This window comes from Vanessa cardui, chromosome 9, assembly GCF_905220365.1.
Source record: "Vanessa cardui chromosome 9, ilVanCard2.1, whole genome shotgun sequence".
Classification (NCBI taxonomy): domain Eukaryota; kingdom Metazoa; phylum Arthropoda; class Insecta; order Lepidoptera; family Nymphalidae; genus Vanessa; species Vanessa cardui.
This window is the reverse complement of record NC_061131.1, coordinates 5,842,189-5,866,391: the sequence shown is the minus strand read 5'-3', so window position 1 is coordinate 5,866,391 and position 24,203 is coordinate 5,842,189. Positions and strand designations below refer to the sequence as shown.

Genomic DNA, 24,203 nt, shown 5'->3' with positions numbered 1-24,203 from the left:
TTATACAACTGAAGACTTTCCAGTGTAGAAAGAAAACACACAGGACACAGATTGAACTAAAGCTATTCTATCAAGAAATTCGTAGTAGCAGTCTTGAAATTGTCAATACAAGACCGTGCCTCAAAAAACATCTATACCCTTTGGTCTGGACCTGAAGTTTTTCTCTTCATTCCCGAGCATAGAATAATGAGTGAAAGCATAGATAATTAACTGGTGTTTGCGCACACGTCGGTGCGCTACAATATACCCTGCGCAGTTTGCTAGTCTATGATAAAAATCTGTCAGGAGTACATCGTCATTATAAGACAGCTATATAGGTATGAGTATAATAACACACGATTAACTACGAGGCTCAGCAAACATTTCACACTTCCAGATATCATTAATCATCGCGCTAGTCACCAATCCATTGAAGCGTGAGGTCGCATTGCATCATAGATTTCTCACGTAGTAACAGGTGCTCATTGAGTTATGTTTCATGCTCTGCGGACGCGTTGGAAATGCAAAAGTAAAATATCTTTCAGTATAAATTCTGTATGACGGATGAATGCTCTCCGTTCATGCAGATTTTTATTTATATAACGTCAACCGTGTATTATACTGGTTAAAAATAAATATCTTTAAATCTGTTCTATGTATTTCAGCAATAACAATGAATAAAAAAGTGTTTTAATTTGAATCATACTTGAGTCGACAGTATCTCAACGTTGTGGTAATTATATTTATTATGACCAGTAAAATAGAATTTGTATGACGTCTTACAGCCTTTGATTTTTCCTTTCATGTTCGAAGCCCTGGCAAATATAGGGTCGATTTTGGAAGGTAACTAACTCTCTATCCTGTTACCATTACGGTAGAATGTTATTCGGGTGATATCCAAAAGTTTAGATCAGATTTTGATAGTTTACTTTTTTTATGATTAAACTTTAAATAAACGAATTCTGGACTTTAACCGAATAAACTACTGAAAATAATATCAGTTCCGTGGTAATAATCACTCTGTTTGCAAATCGGCAAAGGCCTCCTCAAACCTTTTCCACTCATATGTCGACATCCTACCTTTTCTAAGTTCTACATCTCGTCTTTTTTCCTTTTCTGGGGCAGTGACGGATTTACAAAACTGCCGCTAGTAGGCTAGTAGGCTATTAAATTTTTACCGCCCCTAGTTTTTTTGCAACATTTATGATTTGTGTCCTATCGTCCTCATTATATCGGTTTTTTCCCGTTATTAGTATAATTATAAACTAGATGATATTTCAGTCAGTTACTAGATTAGTTTTCAATTAGTTTCCAATCCGCTATGTAGTGACGAGTATACGGATAACGGACGTAATGTGTATACATATAGTTATAAGTTTTTTTTATTTCTGTAAGATAATAACAAATTTAGGCTTAATTTGCCGCCCCTCTAAATCTGCCGCCCTAGGCTCCAGCCTACTTAGCCTATTGGTAAATTCGCCACTGTTCTGCAGTACAAGCATGTCACTCTTTTGCTCTATTCCAGTCGCAATCCTACTATCAAGGGACCACCCAAGTCCATTTGTCTCTGAATTACCCTTGACTTTTTATATCCTTAATCATAAAAAAATGGTCTATCATATAAATTACAGTATAAGTAAAAGTTTTAATTCATTAATAAATCAAGTAATGTAACATAGTGTAGACCCATTTCTGGACTTAAGATTACAGTCCTTTTGAGTCAAATGTTTATCATTCGAGTACTATGTTCCAATGCGGGTAAGATCTCCATTTGGAAGATTTTCCGTCTGACACGTGCAAGTTTTCTCACGACGTTTTCCTTAACCACCTAACCAGTATATTTGGGATTAAAGTATTGTTATTGCCACGTGAATTGGGCCATCTTATGCTGTGTATTTATATGTTTTACTCGTTGTAATAGTGTAAGTTTTTCATACAAATTAATGAGTCCACAAATATTAATTTTCCTTATACATTCTTGGTGGCAGGGCCTTGTGCAAGCCCGTCTGGGTAGACACTCACTCATTAGTTATTCTACCGCCAAGTAACAGTACTCAGTATTGTGTTCCGGTTTGAAGGGTGAGTGAGCCAGTGTAACTACAGGCACAAGGGACATAACATCTTAGTTCCCAAGGTTGGTGGCACATTGACGATGTAAGGAATAGTTAATATTTCTTACAGCGTCATTGTCTATGGGTGATGGTGACCACTTACCATCAGGTGGCCCATATGCTCGTCCGTCAAACTATACCATAAAAAGAATTTACATTCCATAAAAATGTTTTCGAATTAATTTTGTAAAATGTCGGTGCGAATAAGGAAAATTTACGGAATCGGTTCTGTAACCTCACTTGTTTTCAACCGACTTCCAAAAGGAGGAGGTTATCAATTCATCTGTATATTTTTTTTTTTTTTTTTTTTTTTTTTTTTTTTTTTTTTTTTTTTTTTTATGTTTGTTACCTCATAACTTTTTACTGGGTGGACCGATTTTGATAATTTTTTTTTTGTTTGAAAGGTAGAGCTTCCCGTGGGGTCCCATTTTTTTTATTTTTTTTTCCGATGATGGAATCCATGTGAAAACGACATAAGTCTTACATTTGCATTATGTATACGCGCGACAAATAGGTGAATAACTGAAAATCACGTTAACCAATTTTGATAATTCTTTTTTTATTATAAAATATATACTTCAAGGGTAATTTGGTGAAAGTTTGGTAAGGTTCTGAGCACAGGATCCATGACAAAGTGACGGAACGGAAGGGAACGGAACAATTCTGAGGAGCACGTTAGCGATACTCGGTCGAATCTTTTATTTATAGGTTATTTGGATATTTGAGTCACCTTCCGTAATGTGGTTATGTTTATGTAATTATCATAGTCGAATATTATAATCAACTAGCTACCCACCCCGGCTTCGCACGGGTGCAATACTGATACTAAATATACTACAGAATTTGTTTATATACGACATCACATCGCAAACTTCTAAAATTATCAGTGTTTCTTTACTATATTGTTCATGTATTATATACACAAACCTTCCCCTTGAATCACACTATCTTTTGAAAAAAAACCGCATCAAAATCCGTTGCGTAGATTTAAAGATATAGGGACAGAGAAAGCGACTTTGTTTTATACTATGTAGTGATGGAACTCCTATACGGCTCGCAGTTAGGGTGCGATATGGGGCAGAATTTCTTACTATATTTAATCAAATTTTGTGTATGTGATGTGATGTCATATGATGTACGAAATATAGTTGGTCTTTTTCAAAGTTTTTTTGCTGAGTTCGATTACAGCTCTTTCGAGGGATCCTTGTAGTTTACGCCGCGTGACGTATTAAATCCGCATTTTCGAAAGTCTATTTTTGCTTTATTCGCAAGTTTACTTTGAAATTGTCCTCGAAGTAGTTTCTGACTCATATAAACGGAACGCTTAATCTATCCATATTAAAAAAAAAATAGTTAGTCAACATCAGCTTCACTTAAAATCAAAAAATAAATAAAATTTTAACAAAAAGAAAAACCGACTTCAAACAAAACACTATTTTGAAACAAATAAAAATGTACTAAAAAGTAATAAAAACAATTGAATATTTAACATATTTTTGAGAGTCCTCCTAGGTAAAATGAAATGAAAAATATTAGACTACTTAAAAGTCGATTTACGATTATATCATGTAGTTATAATTATTGTTATATTTGGAGTCGGTGTCAGCCAATAAAACCCTACAGTATATCTATCAAAAAACAATACGAGAATACTTTAACAAATATGTTTTTTACAAATTACCTTTTACACAATAATATACTCGATCAATCAAGGGGCTCGTATCGCTTCTTTCTTTTGATTGTTGGAACAAGGGCACCGTGGCTGACACCGGCTCCAAATATACCAATAACTATAACTACATGATATAATCGTTAATCGACTTTTAAGTAGTCTAATATTTTTCATTTCATTTAACTTAGGAAGACTCTAAAAAATATGTTGAATACGCAATTATTTTTATTACTTTTTCGTGCATATTCATTTGTTTTAAAATAGTGTTTTGTTTGAAGTCGGTTTTTCTTTTTGTTAAAATTTTATTTATCTTGTTCTTAACGCTTGGAATTATTATAAACGACATATCTTTTTTTAATTTATAAAGTACAATAATTTCAATGTATGTATGCAAATAACTTGAGCGTATTTCATGTTTCGTGTTTTGAGTTCTTGATTTTATAAGAACCATTTTTGTTTCTCGAGAATTTTCTTCCAAAAGAACGCATCTTAACTCAAGGAAAAAGGTTCGGCTTTAACCGAGCAAAGCAACCTTCGGGTATATTTATCTGGCTTACTGTAATAAGCTTAATATTATTACATTACCTATGTGCAACCTTACTTAACTTGCAATAAGCATACTGTGTATTGTAAGTCGGAATCCTTATAGCATCTACGATGTCATTGTTTTTATCTTACCGTTCAAAGAATTCTGTTAATGCCTCCGTTTAATTCAATTACTTCATTCATACCATCTCACTATAACAGAAATAAACATTGTTATATACATGATGTTTTGTCTTTTTCTTTCGACTGTCAAATAATTGAGAGAAATAGGGATAAATAAATATTTCACTGTTCTCCGGGAATACTTTATAATGTAGAACTGAAATGAATTAATAATCACTAAATGTATACCCCCAAAATATATTTTAATGTTAAATTATTTAAATATAAAAAAAAATGGTACCTGGTACCAACTGGTACGTAAGTAGATATTTATGTGTTCCAATTTGAAAGGTGAATGAGCCATTGTCTAGGTACAAATTTAGCTCCCACGGGACATTGATGATGTAAAGATATATCGCCAATTTTTATAGGCGGTGATGACCACTTACCATCAAATGCAGCCGACAACCGACCGAATTATAAAACCATAAAAACAAGAAAGACAACAAGATCGACGCTTATCTCAGCTACATTGTCAACTATATCTCATAATACATAAAATAATATGTCACTCGCATTAATAGTTTTAAGTAAATCCGGAGAATGGAGAGCAAAGCTTTTATCTTAATAATATTAATGCATATAAAACACATTACTATAATGTTCTTTAGATACGAGAATGCGTATTAATTTAACACAATGAACTGTTTTCGCTTTTTCCTTTTTTAAAAAGGATTGAGCGATGAGCGTACATTTTTCACTTGTTTTCAGTAAAATGTGCGACTTCCAACATTTCACCGCAGTCCGAAAAGTATTTAAGCGAGTACAAAGTGCAGTATCGTGTAACTTTTAACACAACTCACCGAGTGATAAATAATACTTATATTTGCAGATCTAAAAGAATTTTCAGATAAATAATTTAATTACGCTTGGCTTTAACAATTATCAAACGAGTTTAGAATAACCTATATACCTCATTTGAATATACTTTAATCTAATTTGAAATTAAAACATACTTTACGCAAGATAATTTCGTAGATGTTAAATATTGAAGTAGTTTCTAAGTACTCACCTGGGAGCTCTATTCCAAAAATAAACATTAAAACATCTCAAGCTCATAATAGGATTTAAGTTGTCACCAAAACTTGGCATTTATGTTATTATCTATTCACATAATGCGTACATAAAAGCATAATATAAAATGTTTACATAATATAATACAATTCTTGCTGTACTGAGGGATTCACGTGCCGCTATTTCTAGTATATTTCATGCGGTAAAAAAATGTGATTTTGAGTAAATATACATGCACAGATACGTATATAGCATATACGTAGATATCCTGTATAAATAAATAATATATAGTTGAAGAAATTTTTAAAAATATCCTGATTTCAATTTATGAATAAATTAATTTTGTTAAGAGATCAATACTGCGCAATTTATGACACAATATATTCACTAACTTTTTTAAGGATGTTACACGATTTATGTGCAAAAACGTAAAAAGAGCTGCTTTATGAAGATGTATGAAGTTCGGTACGAGGAGAAACGGATCGCTTAGCTTAGATACATATGTTTCTATTATATAATAGACATATATTTTAAGAGGTCAATGTCCTCCACAAAAATTTGACAATGCTCCACCAACCTTGAAAAGTAGTACCTTATGCCTGTAGTTACACTGGCTTACTCACGACTTTGTCTTAAATTAAAATGGTAACAAAATAATGATATTTATTGCTGTTTGGCGGCAGAATAATATAAAGTTAGTAATACCGATTGAAAAGGAGTTGCAGAAAGTTTGTATCTATTTATATATTTGTATTAAATATAAATAATTGGTTTTAATTATACCCATATTTGTGTATCTAGATTAAAGTAAAAATTAATGAGCAAATTAATATGCTCTTTATTCGCATAAATAAAAACTCGCTAATATAGTAATTCGATTAATAAAGGTAAGATCTGTAATCTCACGTCATGCAATGTGAGTTTATTGACCTCAATTCTTTAGGAATTTTCCTTACATTGAAATTCTTCAGCTTCGCAAACCGTAAGTTCAATATGCTCAATACGTTTATGTAGTTTTTTCTTTAATTTCTTAGAAAGAAATAGTAACCAAAATGATAATTTTATGAGCAGTGCTCCATTTCCAGGAGAATTGGTCAATATTAGTTAAAATAGGCTGTGATAAAACTTTATGTACAAATTACGAACAAAATGTGAAGAGAACAGATATATCATGCTACCCAAACGAAACAATAGACATCAAATCACAATTCTGATGTCTCAGCTAAAAATAAACCTTTACTAATGATGGCAATGGATGGAAATTTAGGTATGTTTATTTTATGATTTATATCTATCATGAAGGTTTTGACCTCTTGTATAAACATATGTAGTTTGACTGACGCAGGCATCGTCGTTTCTGATCAAAAATCCTTAAATTACCATCATATCATACAATTTTAATAGTGCCAATCAATGTTTTTGCCTGAGGAAGGCCGAACCAAGATATTAATTGAAATTTGTGAATGCATTAACATTGTAAATTTGAAAAAATATAATAAATATAACGTGTACTAAGTATTAATTAAAAAATGTTCCGCTTTGATGTTCCTATCGTGTCTTATTAATTTATAAAGTTAATTACCAGTTGACATCCAGCGTCGTCTTGTAATTATTACCAGTTATTATTAGTCAACGCTGCTTTAATTAGCAAATAATTAATTAATATGTATGTCTTCAATTATTGAAACACTAACAGAGTAACTGTAATTTAATACGACGACTGGACCACTGTCTTCTACACAGGTCTTTTTAACATAGGAGTACTATATCTAATATAAAAAAAATATCATGCTACAAAAGCAAACACAAAATTTACTTTGGAAGAATATACATAAGAGCTAACAATGTTTGAAATAGTCAACAAGAATTGTCTTGAAATTTCGCCTACGATATAACGTGCATTAAGCTAGAGCAAGGAAAGTCAAACCCACAAATGGAGGATGGAGAGAAAAAATGTATTTATACCAGGCAACATAGCTTGATCGACCTATTTTTTTTTTTCAGTAGAATTGAACTTCCGTGTGCTATTTGTGTACATTATTCATCTCTTTCTCTACGGTGTGAAAACCTCCATATCTCGGATATAAATCTGCCAAATGTGTATCCCCATATCGGCTGAGGGCCGATACCCAAATTAAAGCTTCGAACCTTCACATCTACTGATGTACTACTGGGCAATCCCAGCATTGAAAACGTAACTGTTACTTTACTTTATTCGTTTTTATTAAGAAAAATTAAAAAACACAGGTCTCACATTTCGAATTACATTTCTCAATACTGAAAATATAAAATACTCGATCGAAATAATTTTTCTGTAAAGTCCAATGAATATTCAATGAGAATGTTCGAACAGTGCTGCAGATATGATAAATAAAACCGGCACTGGGTTCTGCATATTTAGTAGTGACATCTGGTGAAGAATTTAAAATTGTACGGACAACTTCAAGTTAAAAAACTGGTCAAGCACAAAACGAATTTCGCCCTTGTCTGGCTTAGCCTTTGTAATATTTTTTGACGTTTCTCTTTGTCGTAGACTATTTTTATTCTTCGGTCCAGTCGACAAATGTTGTGTTGGCATAACAAACAATTTAATCATTAGCTCGCTAAAGTCCTTCTATGCTGTTCTTTTCAACTTGTGTGCAATGTTTTTGTATTGTTAAGATATTGTTTGCTACGAATTACGCTACTGATATTACTATTTACTTTAGGGGTTTAGCTGTCTACAAAGCAACCAAACAGAGACCAAATTAGTGGGGAGCCGAGTCCCTAATTATTTACTTAAATAAACTTACAAAAAGGTTTTTTTTTGTATCGATGTTTCAATAATTATTAATATTAATACTATTTATAATGTAATTATAATAATTAAATTTTAATGATTTCAACAAAACATATTTTTATATAGTACATTACAACATATTTATTACCTACTATTATATTACTCGATGGATTTGCGAAGATTTTTTTATATTTGTTGTAGGTTGGATGTGGGCCGGATTTAAAGACCCTAAATTTAATATTGTAAGTGGTTTTATGTAATCGATCCTTGTAGGAGGGTCGATGTGTACCACTATAGCGATATATTCAGATAATAAATAGAAACAAGCTAATTATGATATTTAAAATAAATAAAACAATTTATTTATCTATTGCTCCTCATCCTACATAAATTCGAGTAATGTTTCGACATGAAACGCATCTGACGCAAAGCTGCATCTCTATCACGTGATTTGTTACAGTAACAGTAACAGCCGTTAAATTCCTCACTACTGGGCTAAGGTCTCCTCTCCTTTTGAAGAGATATCTAGGAGCTTTTTTCATCACGCTACTCCCATGTAATGGCAAAAATTCGTTGAAATTAGACAAGTTTCCTCACTATTTTTTCTTTACCGCTGAACACGAGAAGAATTATTAACACAAATAGAGCACACAAATATTCAGTGGTGCTTGCCTGGGATTGAAGCCGTAATCATCGGTTAAAATGCACGCGTTCTAACTACTGAGTCACGTCGACTCTTGTATTGTTATTCCATTGCATTCTTGTTCTAACGTACAATTAAAAGTATTGTTATTATTGATTATCTGTTTCCTGCTCACTGACTCGCTTGCCGCTTAGAATTAATCGCCTTCATTTTATTATAGAACTAGCACGCTCTCACTCAGGGTTTCGAAAATTTATAATATTTCTTTATAGGTAAAAGTGAATAAAAGAATAACAATAATATTTATGATGATGGTATTAAATTTTTTTTCTCTTTAAACAAATACAATGGACACTTAAAAATATTAAGATTCTAAGATTTAGTATAATATTTATCAAGCAAAAGATTCTATGAGTGATCATAACTTCATATATTTCAACCCTTATTGCATTGAGGGTTCATGTACACAATAATAAGTTCTTTGACGGTGTTTCAATGCTCCATATACACTGTTTAAAACATTACAAAGGAATATAAAAATATAGGGCAGGGACACTTGTATTTTCTTTTGTAAGGAAGGAAATGAATAAGGATCGTCAAAGAGGTTCTACTTTTATAATTAGACTAACTTTAGAAAATGTATTTATTATCTTTGTCATCATTCTCATAATCATATTATCAGATGCACATAAAAAACTGTACCAAAATGCAGATTCAATCCTGATCATGAAAATATACGTATTTCTATTCATAAAATTAAGAGAAAAATTGAGAAAAGAATATAATATTATGTATATATGTATTTTAGTAACTAAAAGACGATTGCATAAACTAAAAATCTATGTGACCGTATTTATAAATTGGTGTTAGTTTGTGTATTAAAAATAATGATGAAATTTGTAAATGGTCGATCGATATTTACAATTCAAACGAAATGCAGATTTCAATTAACAGTATTGCAGTTAAAGTTGTTTGTATGTCCACGACACTTGGTCTTTAAAAATATTTGAATAATCAAATATATTAATGAACCAAAGTGGATTTTACCTATGGTTGATAAATATACAAGTTGTTAATAAATTGGAAAATATTAAACGAATGGTTTCTACAAAACACATATGGTATTGTGCGAATATATCATGTATGTCATAAGTAACGATTACTGATAGACACAACAACAATTATAAAAAAATATACATATAATCTCGACCGAACTGATCAATCTCCATCGTGTCTTCTCCATCGCACGTGACATTGGCGAAATAATCTGTGCCTATTTGCCACAAATAAAAGCCACAAAAAAATTACCTATTTACATTTTTTTTTGTCTTAGTTGTATAGATGATAACTTTATAGGCAAGAGCTGAATTTAGTTGAATTTACACATTTAATAATCGACCAAAATTATGGTCGAATAAAATAATATATTATGCAGTAATTTCTGTTTGCATTATTAAGTGAACACCTTAATATGACACGTGTGGGCTCATGGCTGAAGCTAACATCGTTAGCTGATAATAATTTAATTGTCTTTATAAAACAAAACATATTTTTATCAATTTCTGGCACGTTCATTATGTATAACACGTACGTACACTCTTTCCATACGAAACAATGTGTGTTAAATTACGTTTTATTTATATGGTCCAGTCATTATAGATATTTGGCAATGCAAATTAACCCAGATTGCTGATTTTTAGATATGTTATGGGAGGGGAAAAGCTTTAATTTGAAATTGTCGACCTCGATTTCCTATGTGCGTTCGCCGCCATCTTGAAGAAAGGGTTGAATTTCTTTTGCGATAACACGGCTGTGCGTGATACGAGCCTTATCCTTATAGCCCTATTATTGGATTTAAACAAAACACTCAAATTACACATTCAAAATAACTGTTTTCTTCATAATTCTTAAAAATGACAAAATATATTATTGTATGTCACATCTTATTTGTTATTGGGTGAAATACTGCACGCTGCCCTAGTTCATTAATTTAGTAAAAAAAATAGGTTACGCGATCTTAATTTTAAAAAGTCATAACAACCCAGAAACATATTAAAAGTAGTAAATTCGAACAATATTTTATTTAAATGTCACATCTAAGTACTCTTAAATTGCATTGTGTGAACTCAATTAAACTTCACCCACTTCTGACTAGCTTCATAGGAAGGAAGTGGATTCTTTAAGAGCGAGTAATATTTGGCACAGTTTTCAATTGCATACATAACCGATCGTCGTTGGCAATGGTTCAGTCGGTCAGTCTCATCAGGGTCTTTATTTTTACCAAGTGTCACTGTTATCAATTTATATAAGGTTATTAAAGTAGTCATTATTTAAACTAAATATTCATTGTAAATAATTACTATAAAATTTATTTTGATAATTGTTTCATTATTATCTGTTAACCATAATATGTACAATTATACATGCTTATTACGAAATAAAAATAAACAAGATAATCCAGATTGATCATGTAATTTAAACCGATGATTGCAAGCTCAAACGCGGGCAAGCCCCAGTGAATTTTCATGTGCTTAATTTGTGTTTATAATTCAACCAGTTTAAACCGGATGTAAATCTTCCACAAGCGTACCAAACAATTGAACTGTGTGATGGAATAACTTCATAAACTTCCCTCAAAACGAGGTCTTAACTTAGTGGTTACTTTATTAATAATTTAACAAAATAAAAAATAATGTAATCCAATAACAAGAATAAAAACATATTTCACTCTGAAAAATAAATTATAATTTATATTTTTTGTTATAAACAATGATACACTCCAATTGTGTACATCAAACATCGTATACACTCAATTTCCTTTTATTAATGTCGTCACATTTTTGTTTAAACAATTTCATTCCGCGAGAGAATGGAACCAGCTTCGGACTTAATTTCATCAGGGACTTGTTTTTGTTAATTAAAAAAGGGAGTGGAACACCACCGGTAAAATAATATTTCCTTTTGTTTCAAAATTCGCCTAGTAAAAACATTTGGGATGATTTAACTCAAAAAAAAAGTATTTTCAACCGATGACATCAAAAGAGTATATTAGCATTCGTATACAATATTGCAAAACATTTTTATTTAAAACAACAATTCAGCTATATTTGTCTAAGATTGTCCCTTTAAATAACGCTACGAAACACATTTTTCTGTTGTTTTAATAAGCTAGGTTTACTCGAATGAAGCTTGGCCAAATGAATGGAGTCAACAAATAAAAAAGTTACGGTATTTTGCAGAGCACGGACTATTTTAAAAGTTGACCTAAACTTCTCTCTTCGTTACGAAACAAAATTCCAACGTTTGAAAAATAAAATATTAAACCGAAAAGTTCAAGTTCTTTTAGTATCTATATTTAATTAAAAACTTAGTAAAATGTTTTAATGAGATATGATTGTGGTGAAGATGTTTTAATTAATGAATTGGTTTTCAAGTGCTTTTAAAATATTACACGAATATGTTTCCAAGACAACACTTAACACTCTGTCCAATTAAACGAATTGGATGTACGATATATACCTACAACTAACCTACGCCTATTTATCTTTTAACGTCATTAATTTATTATATTTCTAGTTATATATTATTCGTGTATTTTCTACTTACTCTACTTTCTATTTGACTAAATATCGACATCAATTATTCCAAATATTAAGTACGTTAATGAAATTCGATATTTGATAGGTACGTATTCGTAAAAATAATAACTATTTAAACTATAATAATAAGAGAATTACTCTAACTATTAAAAAACGAAGTTTATAAAATAATATCGCAGTATTTTAAGGACTCCTGCGCGAGAAATAAAGCAGTGCACTATATGCACATACTGTCTCAGAATCCGGTAGAATAGCAAAACCAAGAAGACCGGAGAGATCAGGCAGTATTTACGACATACTTATAACAACAATATATGTCTATGTAATCAAAGCTACGTAAAGTGTATAACATTTCATTACTTACAGGTGGCAATTATAATAATAATAATAATATTTGTTCCCAGATAACTTTAGCTCATCATGTGGCGGAGATCTAATGCGGCTTGTGCAGATTGAGCGTCTCTCCACATGCCGACAACACTCTGCAGTCAGCAGAAAGGTTAATTACTTTGTAATTATCAATTAACCATTTACCTTTGTTAATAACGTACCTTTAGTAGGTTTTTCTTAATGTTACAATATTTTCATAGTAATTTAGTTATTTTTTTTTTAAATGCAAATTTAACTAGTTAAAAAATGTACCAGATTAAATCCAAAATTTAAGTTTCATTCATAGCTAACTTAGTAGTAAGCAGTTTATGATATATTTCTATAAAATATTAAATAAATAAAATTAAGGTGAAATAATCGATAGAATTTCCAAAATAACTTCGCAGCTTTATCGCTTTTTCAACTGTGAAAGAGGTCAAGTTAACTTTATTCTTCAAAGGAAGACTAACAACGTTAAATAAATGAATTTTGTGTTTATACACATATGTATTTCTGATTATAATTAATCAGGTAAATCATCAAATAAAATAAATATAAATTGTCACGGCTGAGCACTTACTTATTATTTTCTCACATAGATAATGACTAAGATATCAATACAGTTACGTGATATTTTAAATTAAAATTACTTTTCTACATGATATTGAAGTTTTAGCTCAGTCTACAGAATCGAAAAGTATTATTCAATATTTGTAATGATTTTACTATCGTTACTGTTTAACTCAATAACTGTAATTGTATGTATGTAGGTATTTATTAAGCAAATGGATTTTAAAGTACCAATTATGATAATTATTAATAAAATACCAAACGTTAACAGACAAGTTGATTAATTCACAACTTTATGGACCAAGATTCATTTGCTAGTTGATACAAGACAAATAAATGGAAAAAACATTTTAATGTAGAACGCAATTACGCGTCGGGCTTTGAAGTATTCCAAAGGGTTCAAAGGCATCAGCATAATAGGATGTAGGTGCAGCGGAAACGCGGAGAATTGTCTACCTCGAGCATTCTATTGTAGTCCGAGAACATATTTGCGACGCTATTAAACCTCGTGCGACTTTAGAATTTCACTTATTTATTTCAAACTTAATTGATTAACAAGAAATCATAAGATACACATTACTGACATTTTAAAAGGTCCAACGTGAAAGGCGTGGCTCTTTCATTTGTACAAGCTGAAAGTCACGAATAACATTAAGTTTTAAACTTGCCCCCAACCATATTATTCCCAAGGTGTGCCTGTGATGCGTGTGGATTTATATGGATTTAATAAATGACTAGTTTGGTTCTAAAATTAGAAACAAGTCTTTCCCAGTTTTGCCGCAATGGACTATATATAAAAGTCATTATATAAAACAACTACTATAAGTTACAGTTATCATTAATTTTGCTTTCAATTCAATCACACCACTACAATTTTTCACTACAATAATTACAAATATGTTGTTGACGTCATAGCATTTCCATATTCAATGTAGGTCATGTATTTAATTCGAGGCTGTCAGAAAAATCATGTTACGAGGTGGCCTCGCTACACGTCAGTTAGTCGACAACTGTATGCATTCGCATGACTTACAGATTTAATTTACTTGGGAACCATGCATCGATCAATATCGGAGAATACTCTATAGTTCATAGTTCAAACATCGTTCACGTAAATGGTTCCTTGCGGGTTAAAGTCATGTAAAATTATTTCTTTGAGTGATACAATATCTTAAAATATTTTTTATCATGAAATACAGAATTGCGTATCTATTTTTTTGTATAAACTGCTATTAAAGTCAGATAAGCTCTCATAATATTTACATATTTCACATTTCATTAGTACATAAAATTTCCACAAAACAAATTCGTTATTCAATATCGAAATCGTTAAATTGGCGATAATAATGATATTATAAATTTACACTACTAATAAAATTTTCTTAACTTTACAGTTATTATTAATGGCAGGAGAAAATTAATAAACAAACCAGAAGTTTGAAGCCCTCGAACGAGGTTGAGAAATTAATCCAAATTACACGTAATATCGATGAAATTAACGAACTCCACAATAATAATGTCATTATTGAAACTATAATAACACGGCTTTGTTAAAATAGCCCCATGATATGTATAATTATATTATACCTACCTAGTAAATATTTAATAAAAAATCTTTCAGATGTCCTAATATGGGTTGGTCATGCGTGGTGGCACGCGCCGTGGCTTTTCTCCTCATGCTCAGCAGAGCATCCGCGCTAACGTCCGACATGTAAGTATTACTATTTAACATTAGGTAAGTTCAAAACTTACACCGCTAAGAATTCGTTATGTAATTCTACCACAGGTAAATGGAAATTTAGAGTCTTGGAAAAAAACCCTTTTTTCTTGACAGGAAAGGAGGCTTATTAGCTTAGGTTCTGCGCTCAAAGGCATTTAAGAACTCGTTCTAAATTTGAGTTAATTGATGTAATACGATAATCACCACTAAATATGAAAATGTATTAAGTCAAACAAACGAAACTAAAATAGGTCAACGCAACTCAAAGCATTAACATACGAGTAATACGAAGATTATCTCTTCGTCCGTCCTTTAGACTAAAAGCCTCGAATATCATATAAAACAGTAGTTTTATTGCACTCTGCATTTAAACTTTGTGAAAACAAAACTGTACACAGTAAACAACCTACCGAGCTACCAAGCACATGAAACGCCGACTTTAAGTCCTCTATCCACCACATTTGAAACATTTAAATGCTATATTTTTATTTTTATGACAGATTCTGTGAAATAAACTAATTTTTTACTACATTTTATAAAATAAATCGCAGCCAGGAAATATTTTTTTATAAGTTAATTTAAAAAACATGGTATCGTTATTCTAGGATTAGGATTTCCCAAGCAAATCAATGAATATATTTAACGAATATTCAAAAAAATTATATTTTAAATGCATCCATTATTATCCTAATAAAACACTTTCCTGAAGTTTTTGATAGCGGATAATATCGTAAGGGTTAATCGAATTGAACGCAGTGGTGAGAAGGCAGGGTACACCACAAATGAGAAAGGTTTGTAGGACGAGTGGGGGGCGGTGGAGCGGATGTAACACGGTAAACATCTGTTCAAGCGTGAAATACCCCTCTATCTATTTATAGAAGTTTCACTACGAACACTTTTGAAATATGAAACTGTTTTGCCACCAACACTTTTGTTAATTCAATATTGTGTACGTACAATTCATCTGTGTATCTCTGTTGGAGATAATTAATTTTACAGAAAAAGTAAGACTGTATAGTATAGTCTAGTAAAAGATGAAGAAAGAACAAACAATTTTATTTGGTCCTAATAAGAAATGACAAAATACTTATTCATTTTATATAAAAGGCAAACTTGATTTACTGACTATCGATTCCAGACTATCCCATAAAACAGAGCCTTGAAGACAAAACTTCCAGACTCAATATTCCTTCGATATGTAATATAGAGGCGCAATATTATTAAAATAATTGTTGGCAAAAGGGTCTATTCATTTTACATGCAACTAAAATCAACCAAGGTAAAACACACAATATACACACACAAACACCAAGGTAAAAAATAAGGTCATTCGCGTTACTAGGATTGTACGAAGGAAGGTGTTTCAAATATGAAACATGCTTAACGATAGCAAGCAAAGCCAGTGGGTGGAGTCATTTAAAAAAAAAAGGAAAAAAATATAAAAATACAATGGCCTATAAATATGCGAAAAACTCTTGGTTCTAAGTAAAGTAGCTCTTGAGTAATTATTATTGCATCTATCTAATGTTGTATTTTCTAGACTTACTAGCGTAAAACAATCGTAGACATAATTATATGTATTTTAAAAACCCTGTTAATCTACCTCAGCTTATAATCGATTCATCTGAGTCGATTACAGTCGATTAACTGCAAAATCTGAAGAACAAATCGGTCAATCGGTAAATATAATTTCGATCAAAAATCGATGAAGCCTACAAAACTTGCACCTTAAAGTAACATCATTGATATGTGTCCGTTGTTGAAAAATAATCGATCTATCTGAAGCTAAAGTATGACCTATTGAATCAACAATATTCAAATCCAAAGCGCATGTATCTATATTACTTAATATTACATACTGATTAAATTTTAGCCAAGATGTTTTATCTACGTACCATGAAACTACAAAAGTACCCTCAATCCTCATTTAAACAGTCATAAATCGTTGTATGTGACTTAAACGATAATATAATAGTAGAGTTAGTATGACAAGTGAGTATGCAAAATGTCACTTAAGGCCGTTTAAGTACACATAATATATTGAATTAACCTTCTAATGAAAAAATGTTTTACTGATACCATCTTAGTGGTACAAATTACGAAGGTCGCTCTTGTTTTTGTGACCTCAATTATTGTGTAAAATTTGTAGTATACTTTTCTTGTCGAAAACACATTTGTTCTTATATATTATTTTTATATTAAAAATTACAATTTCCATAAAAAAACAACCTTTTTCTGATAGATAGATTAGTTACTGAACTAAAGCAACAGCACTCAGTCGTCTCACTATAGTACCATCTTAAGTAACACTGACGCCTGTATCCGTTCTTCTAAAGCCAAGTGGTCTCTTAAGATGGTGGTGAAACTTATTACTTAAAAGCATTTGCCGAAACATGAGCAACTCTTCGGACCATAGACCACATGACGCATACCTAGGACATACGTTTATAAGAAAATAATAAAGAAAATTAAATAGGAACGTATAAATTACTAAGTTGATAATTATTTTATAGTACACGCTGGACTCGCAGGATTCAATTTTAGAGATGCAAGCCAACAGTCTTCAGACTCACGCTGCTTCCTATTAAATAATATTTTTCTATAATAATTTAAACACAAATTATTTTTATAAAATGGTCTAAACATAAAAATAGCACGATGCTAATCGATTTTTGTACAAGCAGTGAGAGAAGGTGCTTCCAGAATTCAGCTAATCTTAAATAAAAATAACCAGAACTGAAACCAATTTACATTCCCTTTGTGAAATAAATCTGTTGAGCTTAAATCATAGCAATTAGGTTTGCCAATAAACGATTAAATAGATACTAATCTAAAATCAATACCAAATTCAAGGCGACTCTATTCTTGTCTACAAGAAGCGATGTGTAAGAAATTATGTTTAAATACTTTAATGTGAACCTTAACATAACATATTAATGTTTTAATTCATATTATGTAATTTTAACTTATGTTAAAAGGTTGTTTTATGTAAAATATATTTATTAATTATTTCAGCTTTGCAGCGGGCAAGTCGGACAAAGAGATTCTGGACAATCTACTAAAAAACTCCCGCTATGACAAAAGACTGCTTCCACCAGTAGATGGTAATTAAACTAAATATATACATATATGTAGATTACAGCCAGCATATCGTCGCACACTCAAACACAATTTTTTTCAAAAGTTAAAGCGATCCTTGTAATAAGGATCGTTTTTAGTTTAAACTAGGGTGTGAATTTAAGTGTTTCTAAAAATTACAAGCAGCCTTTGGTACTAAAGTAATGCGAAGATTCAAAAGACATCTTATTACTCTAAGATTGAATCGTTAATTAAATAATCATCATTTTTATTTAGATACTCTTCGAAAGAATTTAATTATAATTTCAGCTACAAGTATTAACTTACAGATCCAGATTTTTGTTGTGGTCTTACGTCACCGAACGACACTGTTGACCAAAATAATATTGGGCTACCCTCGCTTCGGCCTCGATCGCACAATCGCGGTTCGTTGTGTCAATGTTTTTGAAAAGAGAAATGTCTTTCCCTAATAATTTTGTTTTTAGTTTATTGTGTATCACCGCAATTATCTCTGCACAAGGTTTATTTTTTTTTACATTGTACAGTTGTTATATGTCCCAAAACTAAATGACAAGTGGTTACCAAGCGAGAGGCCAAGTTTTATTAGGTTCATTTTAATTGAAGTATGACATATATTGTTGTACAACAAAAGAAATATTTTAAAACTTTTATTATGCATTTTTTACAAATTTAATGCTGAAATTGTTTTTGGTATAAATACAGGGTTTTGTATTTATATTTCCACTTCTAGCATTTTCGTGAAAAAGTTTGGCTCGTTTTGGTATTGGCGATCATAACTAAGTTATTTTGTCCAAACTAGTAAAACCTGGATTCTCGTTCAGTGTCCATCTAATAGTGACTTTTCAGGCAACATACTTAAAAACTCGATTTTACCTTGAGCTGTATTTCTCCTTTTGATGCAAAACAACACTTTTTAAAAGAAGATAAATATCCTAAGGCGTAATCGAGGTGTAGATTTTATTTTAAATAACATTGTTTATTTCGGTTTAATTGTATGCAATTGTAGTTTGCTTTTACTTCACCTCTTCTTACACACACAGAAGCAACCAATGCAAAGCTCATTCATTACGTAAACATTAAAAATAATTATTAATATTGATTCAAAACACATTTGCAAACATTAGTTCTAAATTTTATTTTAATTCATGATTACATCGTTAGACTAAGTGGATATTAATATGGAGTAGATTTATAAGTTATTTATTAAACATAGAAAAAGGTCATTCGAAACACAAACTAATCTCTTATTACATTATGTTTTAACTATAAACTCTAAAACACTATCAACATAATATCTCTATTGATTTTTATTTTTCTTTCTCTTTTCACAAACATAAAACACAAATCATGCTAATGTTTTTAATGGAACTATTGAAAGTTCAATGCAAATGCGACGTTCCTTCAGTATAAATAAAATATATTTTTCATACATTACCGCGAAGAAAAAAATAAACTCTTTTTATTTATTAACCAAGCACTTTGATGTTTTCCTTTAGAATCCGAGCATGCGTTTTTCTTTTCGAGATAAATGTCTGCTTGTATAAAGTCAAACAGTGTATGTACGTGTAGTTCTATCTGCTATTCTCTATAAATAGCCTTTTATGTTGCTGTTCTTCTCTACTATATGGAAAATGGATTGATAAAGAAACATAATTTAAGAGTAATCCATAATTGATCACAAACATTATCCGTATTTGATTTCCAGGTGTCCTCACCGTAAATGTTAGCGTGCTACTTCTTAGTTTAGCATCTCCAGATGAATCTAGTCTTGTAAGTTATTTCCTTAATAATCTTATCACATTTATATATGAATTAACCACACATTAAGTTATTCTATAATGTCCTTGGTTTTTTAATTTATTTTTACTTAAATTATATAATTTGAACATTTCAGAAATACGAGGTGGAATTTCTTCTGCAGCAGCAGTGGTATGATCCTCGATTGCGATATTCTAATCAGTCGCATTACGACTTCCTAAATGCCATCCATCATCACGAGGACATCTGGTTACCTGACACGTACTTCATAATGCATGGGGATTTTAAAGTAAGTTCCAATATTACTTAACCTTATCGTCTGTCGTTTATTAAATTAAAATAGAACGACATTAGTTACTCTAATAGATGAGATAGAGATGCATTTAATGATTGAAAACGCTGTTAGTTTTTAGCCTTGAAAAATGTTTTGTTTATTTTTTTTTTCTCATTAAAATAAAAGTATATGTGAATGTGTCAGTTATGATACAAAAATTCACATAATTATCGAATATAGAATCTTTACGTCTTATTATAGTGTACATTATATATTTTTACTGTAATATTTCAGGATCCAATAATACCTATGCATTTTGCGTTGCGCATATACCGGAATGGCACAATCAACTACTTAATGCGGCGTCATCTCATACTGTCCTGCCAGGGGCGGCTCAACATCTTCCCTTTTGACGACCCTTTGTGTTCATTTGCATTAGAGAGTAGTGAGTAATGTTATGTAACTTATAGATGTGCAAGGAATAGCTAATTACTTGGCAATAATTTGCTAAAAAAAAATTCTATGTACAGAATTGAAATTAACTGAGTAAACATAAATTTATTGAAAATAATGGACATAAGAACTGGACATAATCGCAGAACGCTTAATCGAACTATTCGGACAAATTAATAATCGTTTTAATCAATCATAAACGAATGTCACGATTTATGCTAACATTTCACAATTCCTCCGTCGAAATTCCTTCTCCGTCAAATAAGTAGATTAATATATAAAAAATAAATTTTGGTACCAGACCCGGCAAATTAGTTGAAAATGATATATTTTGCAATAACATAAAATATTTGTATTCCAATTGCCTACTATTGGGATACAGATAAGTTTGCATAGCATAAGTATTTCGACTTATAAAAGAAAAGGATTCAACCGAACAACAATAAAAGACCACCACAACTGATTACCAAAACAGTGGCTATTATCAATCCGATTTTCTGTATTTTCAAGAGTAGCAAACTCTTTACTAAGCGCACCTTTCCACCACTGTAAGCATTTCATCAAGCATCAATCAATATCAACTACGATGTTGACAAATGATGGTACCAAAATTCCTTCAGGAGGACTATAAAGAAATATAAGCGTCACTGTAGTATAATATCAGATCACCAAGAATTAAAACCAAGGATTAAATTAGATTGAATGTTTTATATACTCTGTGAAAATCTTGTAAGCTAATGTCAACGAGGGTTGCGATAATCAAAATAGCAAAAACATAATATTGTAGCAATTTATTGCTAAGTAATTGTACTTAGATTGTATGGTATCATTTAGTACATTGAAAGTTCTATCTTACTTATAGTAAGCTTGACTTATTTTTCTGATTGTTAAATGTGTCATTTAGAGTTTTAGATTGTTATTAGGATAGAGAATACTTTATAGAAAATGTTAACAGAGAATTCGATTTGTTAAGCAAATTCTTATGTTTGACTGAAAAATATATTAATTTATTTTTAATTTCAGTATCTTACGAGCAATCGGCTATTACCTATGTGTGGAAGAATGACGAAGATACGCTGAGAAAGTCGCCGTCATTGACGACCCTGAATGCGTACCTCATCCAGAATCAAACCATTCCTTGTCCCATCAAAGCTAGCTGGAGAGGTAAAGGATAATTCTCGTTCAGCACTTTAATATTGCTTATTATGACATTACTGACCAATATATCTAACGTATACAGGGTGTCGATGAACACAGGTACACAAATTGAATTCGATCTTAAGCCATGAATTGGATAAAGGATACAGGATTTTGATATTTGTTTCTAAGATATTCTTAGACATTTTTGAAATTTGGCTAAATGTTGTGTGATGATGTGAATATAATGATTTAATATATTTTAATTTTTATGAGAAATTAATGATTGTCTTTATTAACTGATTGATATGTTTGTTTACTCAGCTTCCAGACAGCAAAGGAATTATTTAGTTTAACTTAGGGACGAAAGTCCATATATACCAAATTTGTGTTTAATTTCTACCCTCTAATAGCCCTTACTTCCTTTTTTGATAAATTGTCTTTATTTATATTTAATTACATACCTAGTTTCGGGACTCCCTGTATATTTGCAGCAAACCGGTCGCGCCCAAATTATGTAGTTTAGTATTCCCGACATACATTCTTTTGTTACGAGCACAATCCTGTACTTAAATAAAACAAATTCTGATTAACTCTTTTCAGCTTGGTCTTGGTTTACTGAAACATACCTTTAAGTTTTTCGTGCTATGTCAAGATATAAAAGTACTTTATAGTACATGTGTAATATACGATAGCTTCTTATTGTTATGTTAGATAATAATGATCAGATAAGAATACTAAGTAGTAGATAATTTAAGTGTAGTTAAATTAGTTATGGCATGTTCATTTTATTATTGGTTCAATACACACATTTTGCATTACTTGTACGATCTTAGTATACCAGCTTTTATTTGTTAAAATATTTTCATGATAAATATAAAAGAAGTGACTATGTAGAATGTAAGAATTTATTCACGTCTTTGCAAGCAGCTGATGGTATTTCCCTTTACGAGGACGATGAAGAGCTGACATGTAATCTTTGCCAGAGACGCTTTGAGGAGCAAGGTACCTACCTCTTGAGTTGAACTGGATGACTGACAGTCCTGTCCGGTGTTGACGTATTTATACCGTATTCTCCGCTTATGTGTGAGTAATTGCGTTGTTGTGTGATAGACAAGTGAAAAACGCTAAGAGAACTTCTTAACCAGTACTTCCATCATTCACTGTCATCAAACATTTACTTATAATTTGTGTTACTTTTGTGCACGTAACTGTTTGAATGCACGTGATAGATTTTAGTCAGTTCTGCTGTTTAAAATGTTGTTACACTACGCTCGTACACTCTGATACACAACACGCATTACTCCTGCATACGGAATCGTAGTTGATTAGAAGTTACTTTAATTATAGTTATTGTAAATAATCTACAAGGCCACTGAATAGAGTTACTTGGAATACATCCGAAATTGACCCTAACCGTTTATTCCACTGTACAACCGAATACAACACTGAACACGATTCTGAGCGAGCACGTGTTGTATGACGTTCAACCGTTACGTATAATATTAACTTCACAGGTAACTACAGCTGTCTAAAGGTGGACCTTATTTTTACGAGAGACCGAGCATTCTACTTTACCACAGTATTTATCCCTGGAATTATTCTGGTGACCTCTTCCTTCATCACATTTTGGCTGGAATGGAACGCGGTTCCGGCCCGTTCCATGATAGGTAAAATTGGCTGGCGAATGGAATGTTCTCGGTCTTGCATCTTGCATCTTCTCTCTTCGTAGTTGTGGCTGCGGCTGTTACATAACACGCTAACTCTACCTCTCGCAGGGTACTTCCGCTTTCCCGTTGGCAATGTAGAACTGTTCTATTGTAACGCCGACGAATTAGCGTCAACATCTGCTTCTTTTATTATTATTTATTTTTAGATATATGCTTAACATTTTTAGGTAATTACAGCTGCCTGAAAGTGGATCTCATCTTCACGCGAGATAGATCATTTTACTTCACTACCGTTTTCATTCCGGGGATCATTTTGGTGACTTCGTCTTTTATTACTTTTTGGCTGGAATGGAATGCAGTGCCTGCTAGAGTTATGATAGGTAAATTACATTATTTCAATTGCATAAAATAAAAATACGACAGACAAAGCACATACATAATCTAAGATATTCGTCGTCAAAGCATTTACATTATTATTTCCAACTTTGACGATCGAGAAGTTGCTTTGTCATATACTAAAGAAAACTATGGTACAATACTAAGTGAGTACTAGAAATTTGTTCTGCGTAAACTTTTCTCTGAATACAATTTGCATGATAAATTCAAATATTATGCTTTTTAACAAGTAGACAAAAGTACTTACTCGTA

General features: G+C 31.4%; 1 protein-coding gene across 18 annotated transcripts in view; it reads left to right on the top strand.

The window, feature by feature from the left end:
- LOC124532199 (glutamate-gated chloride channel) overlaps positions 1-24,203 on the top strand; it is a 67,079-nt gene that overhangs the window by 32,135 nt on the left and 10,741 nt on the right. For 12 of the 18 annotated variants that reach the window (XR_006966629.1, XM_047106934.1, XM_047106933.1 and 9 more), the window contains 9 exons: positions 12,910-13,004; positions 15,066-15,155; positions 18,180-18,268; positions 19,969-20,033; positions 20,158-20,310; positions 20,590-20,740; positions 21,772-21,912; positions 23,403-23,555; positions 23,783-23,935. Coding sequence is in view for 17 of the 18 variants with exons in the window: in XM_047106934.1 (XP_046962890.1) it covers positions 15,076-15,155; positions 18,180-18,268; positions 19,969-20,033; positions 20,158-20,310; positions 20,590-20,740; positions 21,772-21,912; positions 23,403-23,555; positions 23,783-23,935 (985 nt within the window). In the remaining variant the exon portion in view is untranslated. Of the gene's footprint in view, positions 1-12,909; positions 13,005-15,065; positions 15,156-18,179; positions 18,269-18,571; positions 18,668-19,968; positions 20,034-20,157; positions 20,311-20,589; positions 20,741-21,771; positions 21,913-22,815; positions 22,891-23,402; positions 23,556-23,782; positions 23,936-24,203 lie in introns of all 18 variants that reach the window. The other 6 variants (XM_047106949.1, XM_047106948.1, XM_047106947.1 and 3 more) reach the window with 4 other exon arrangements.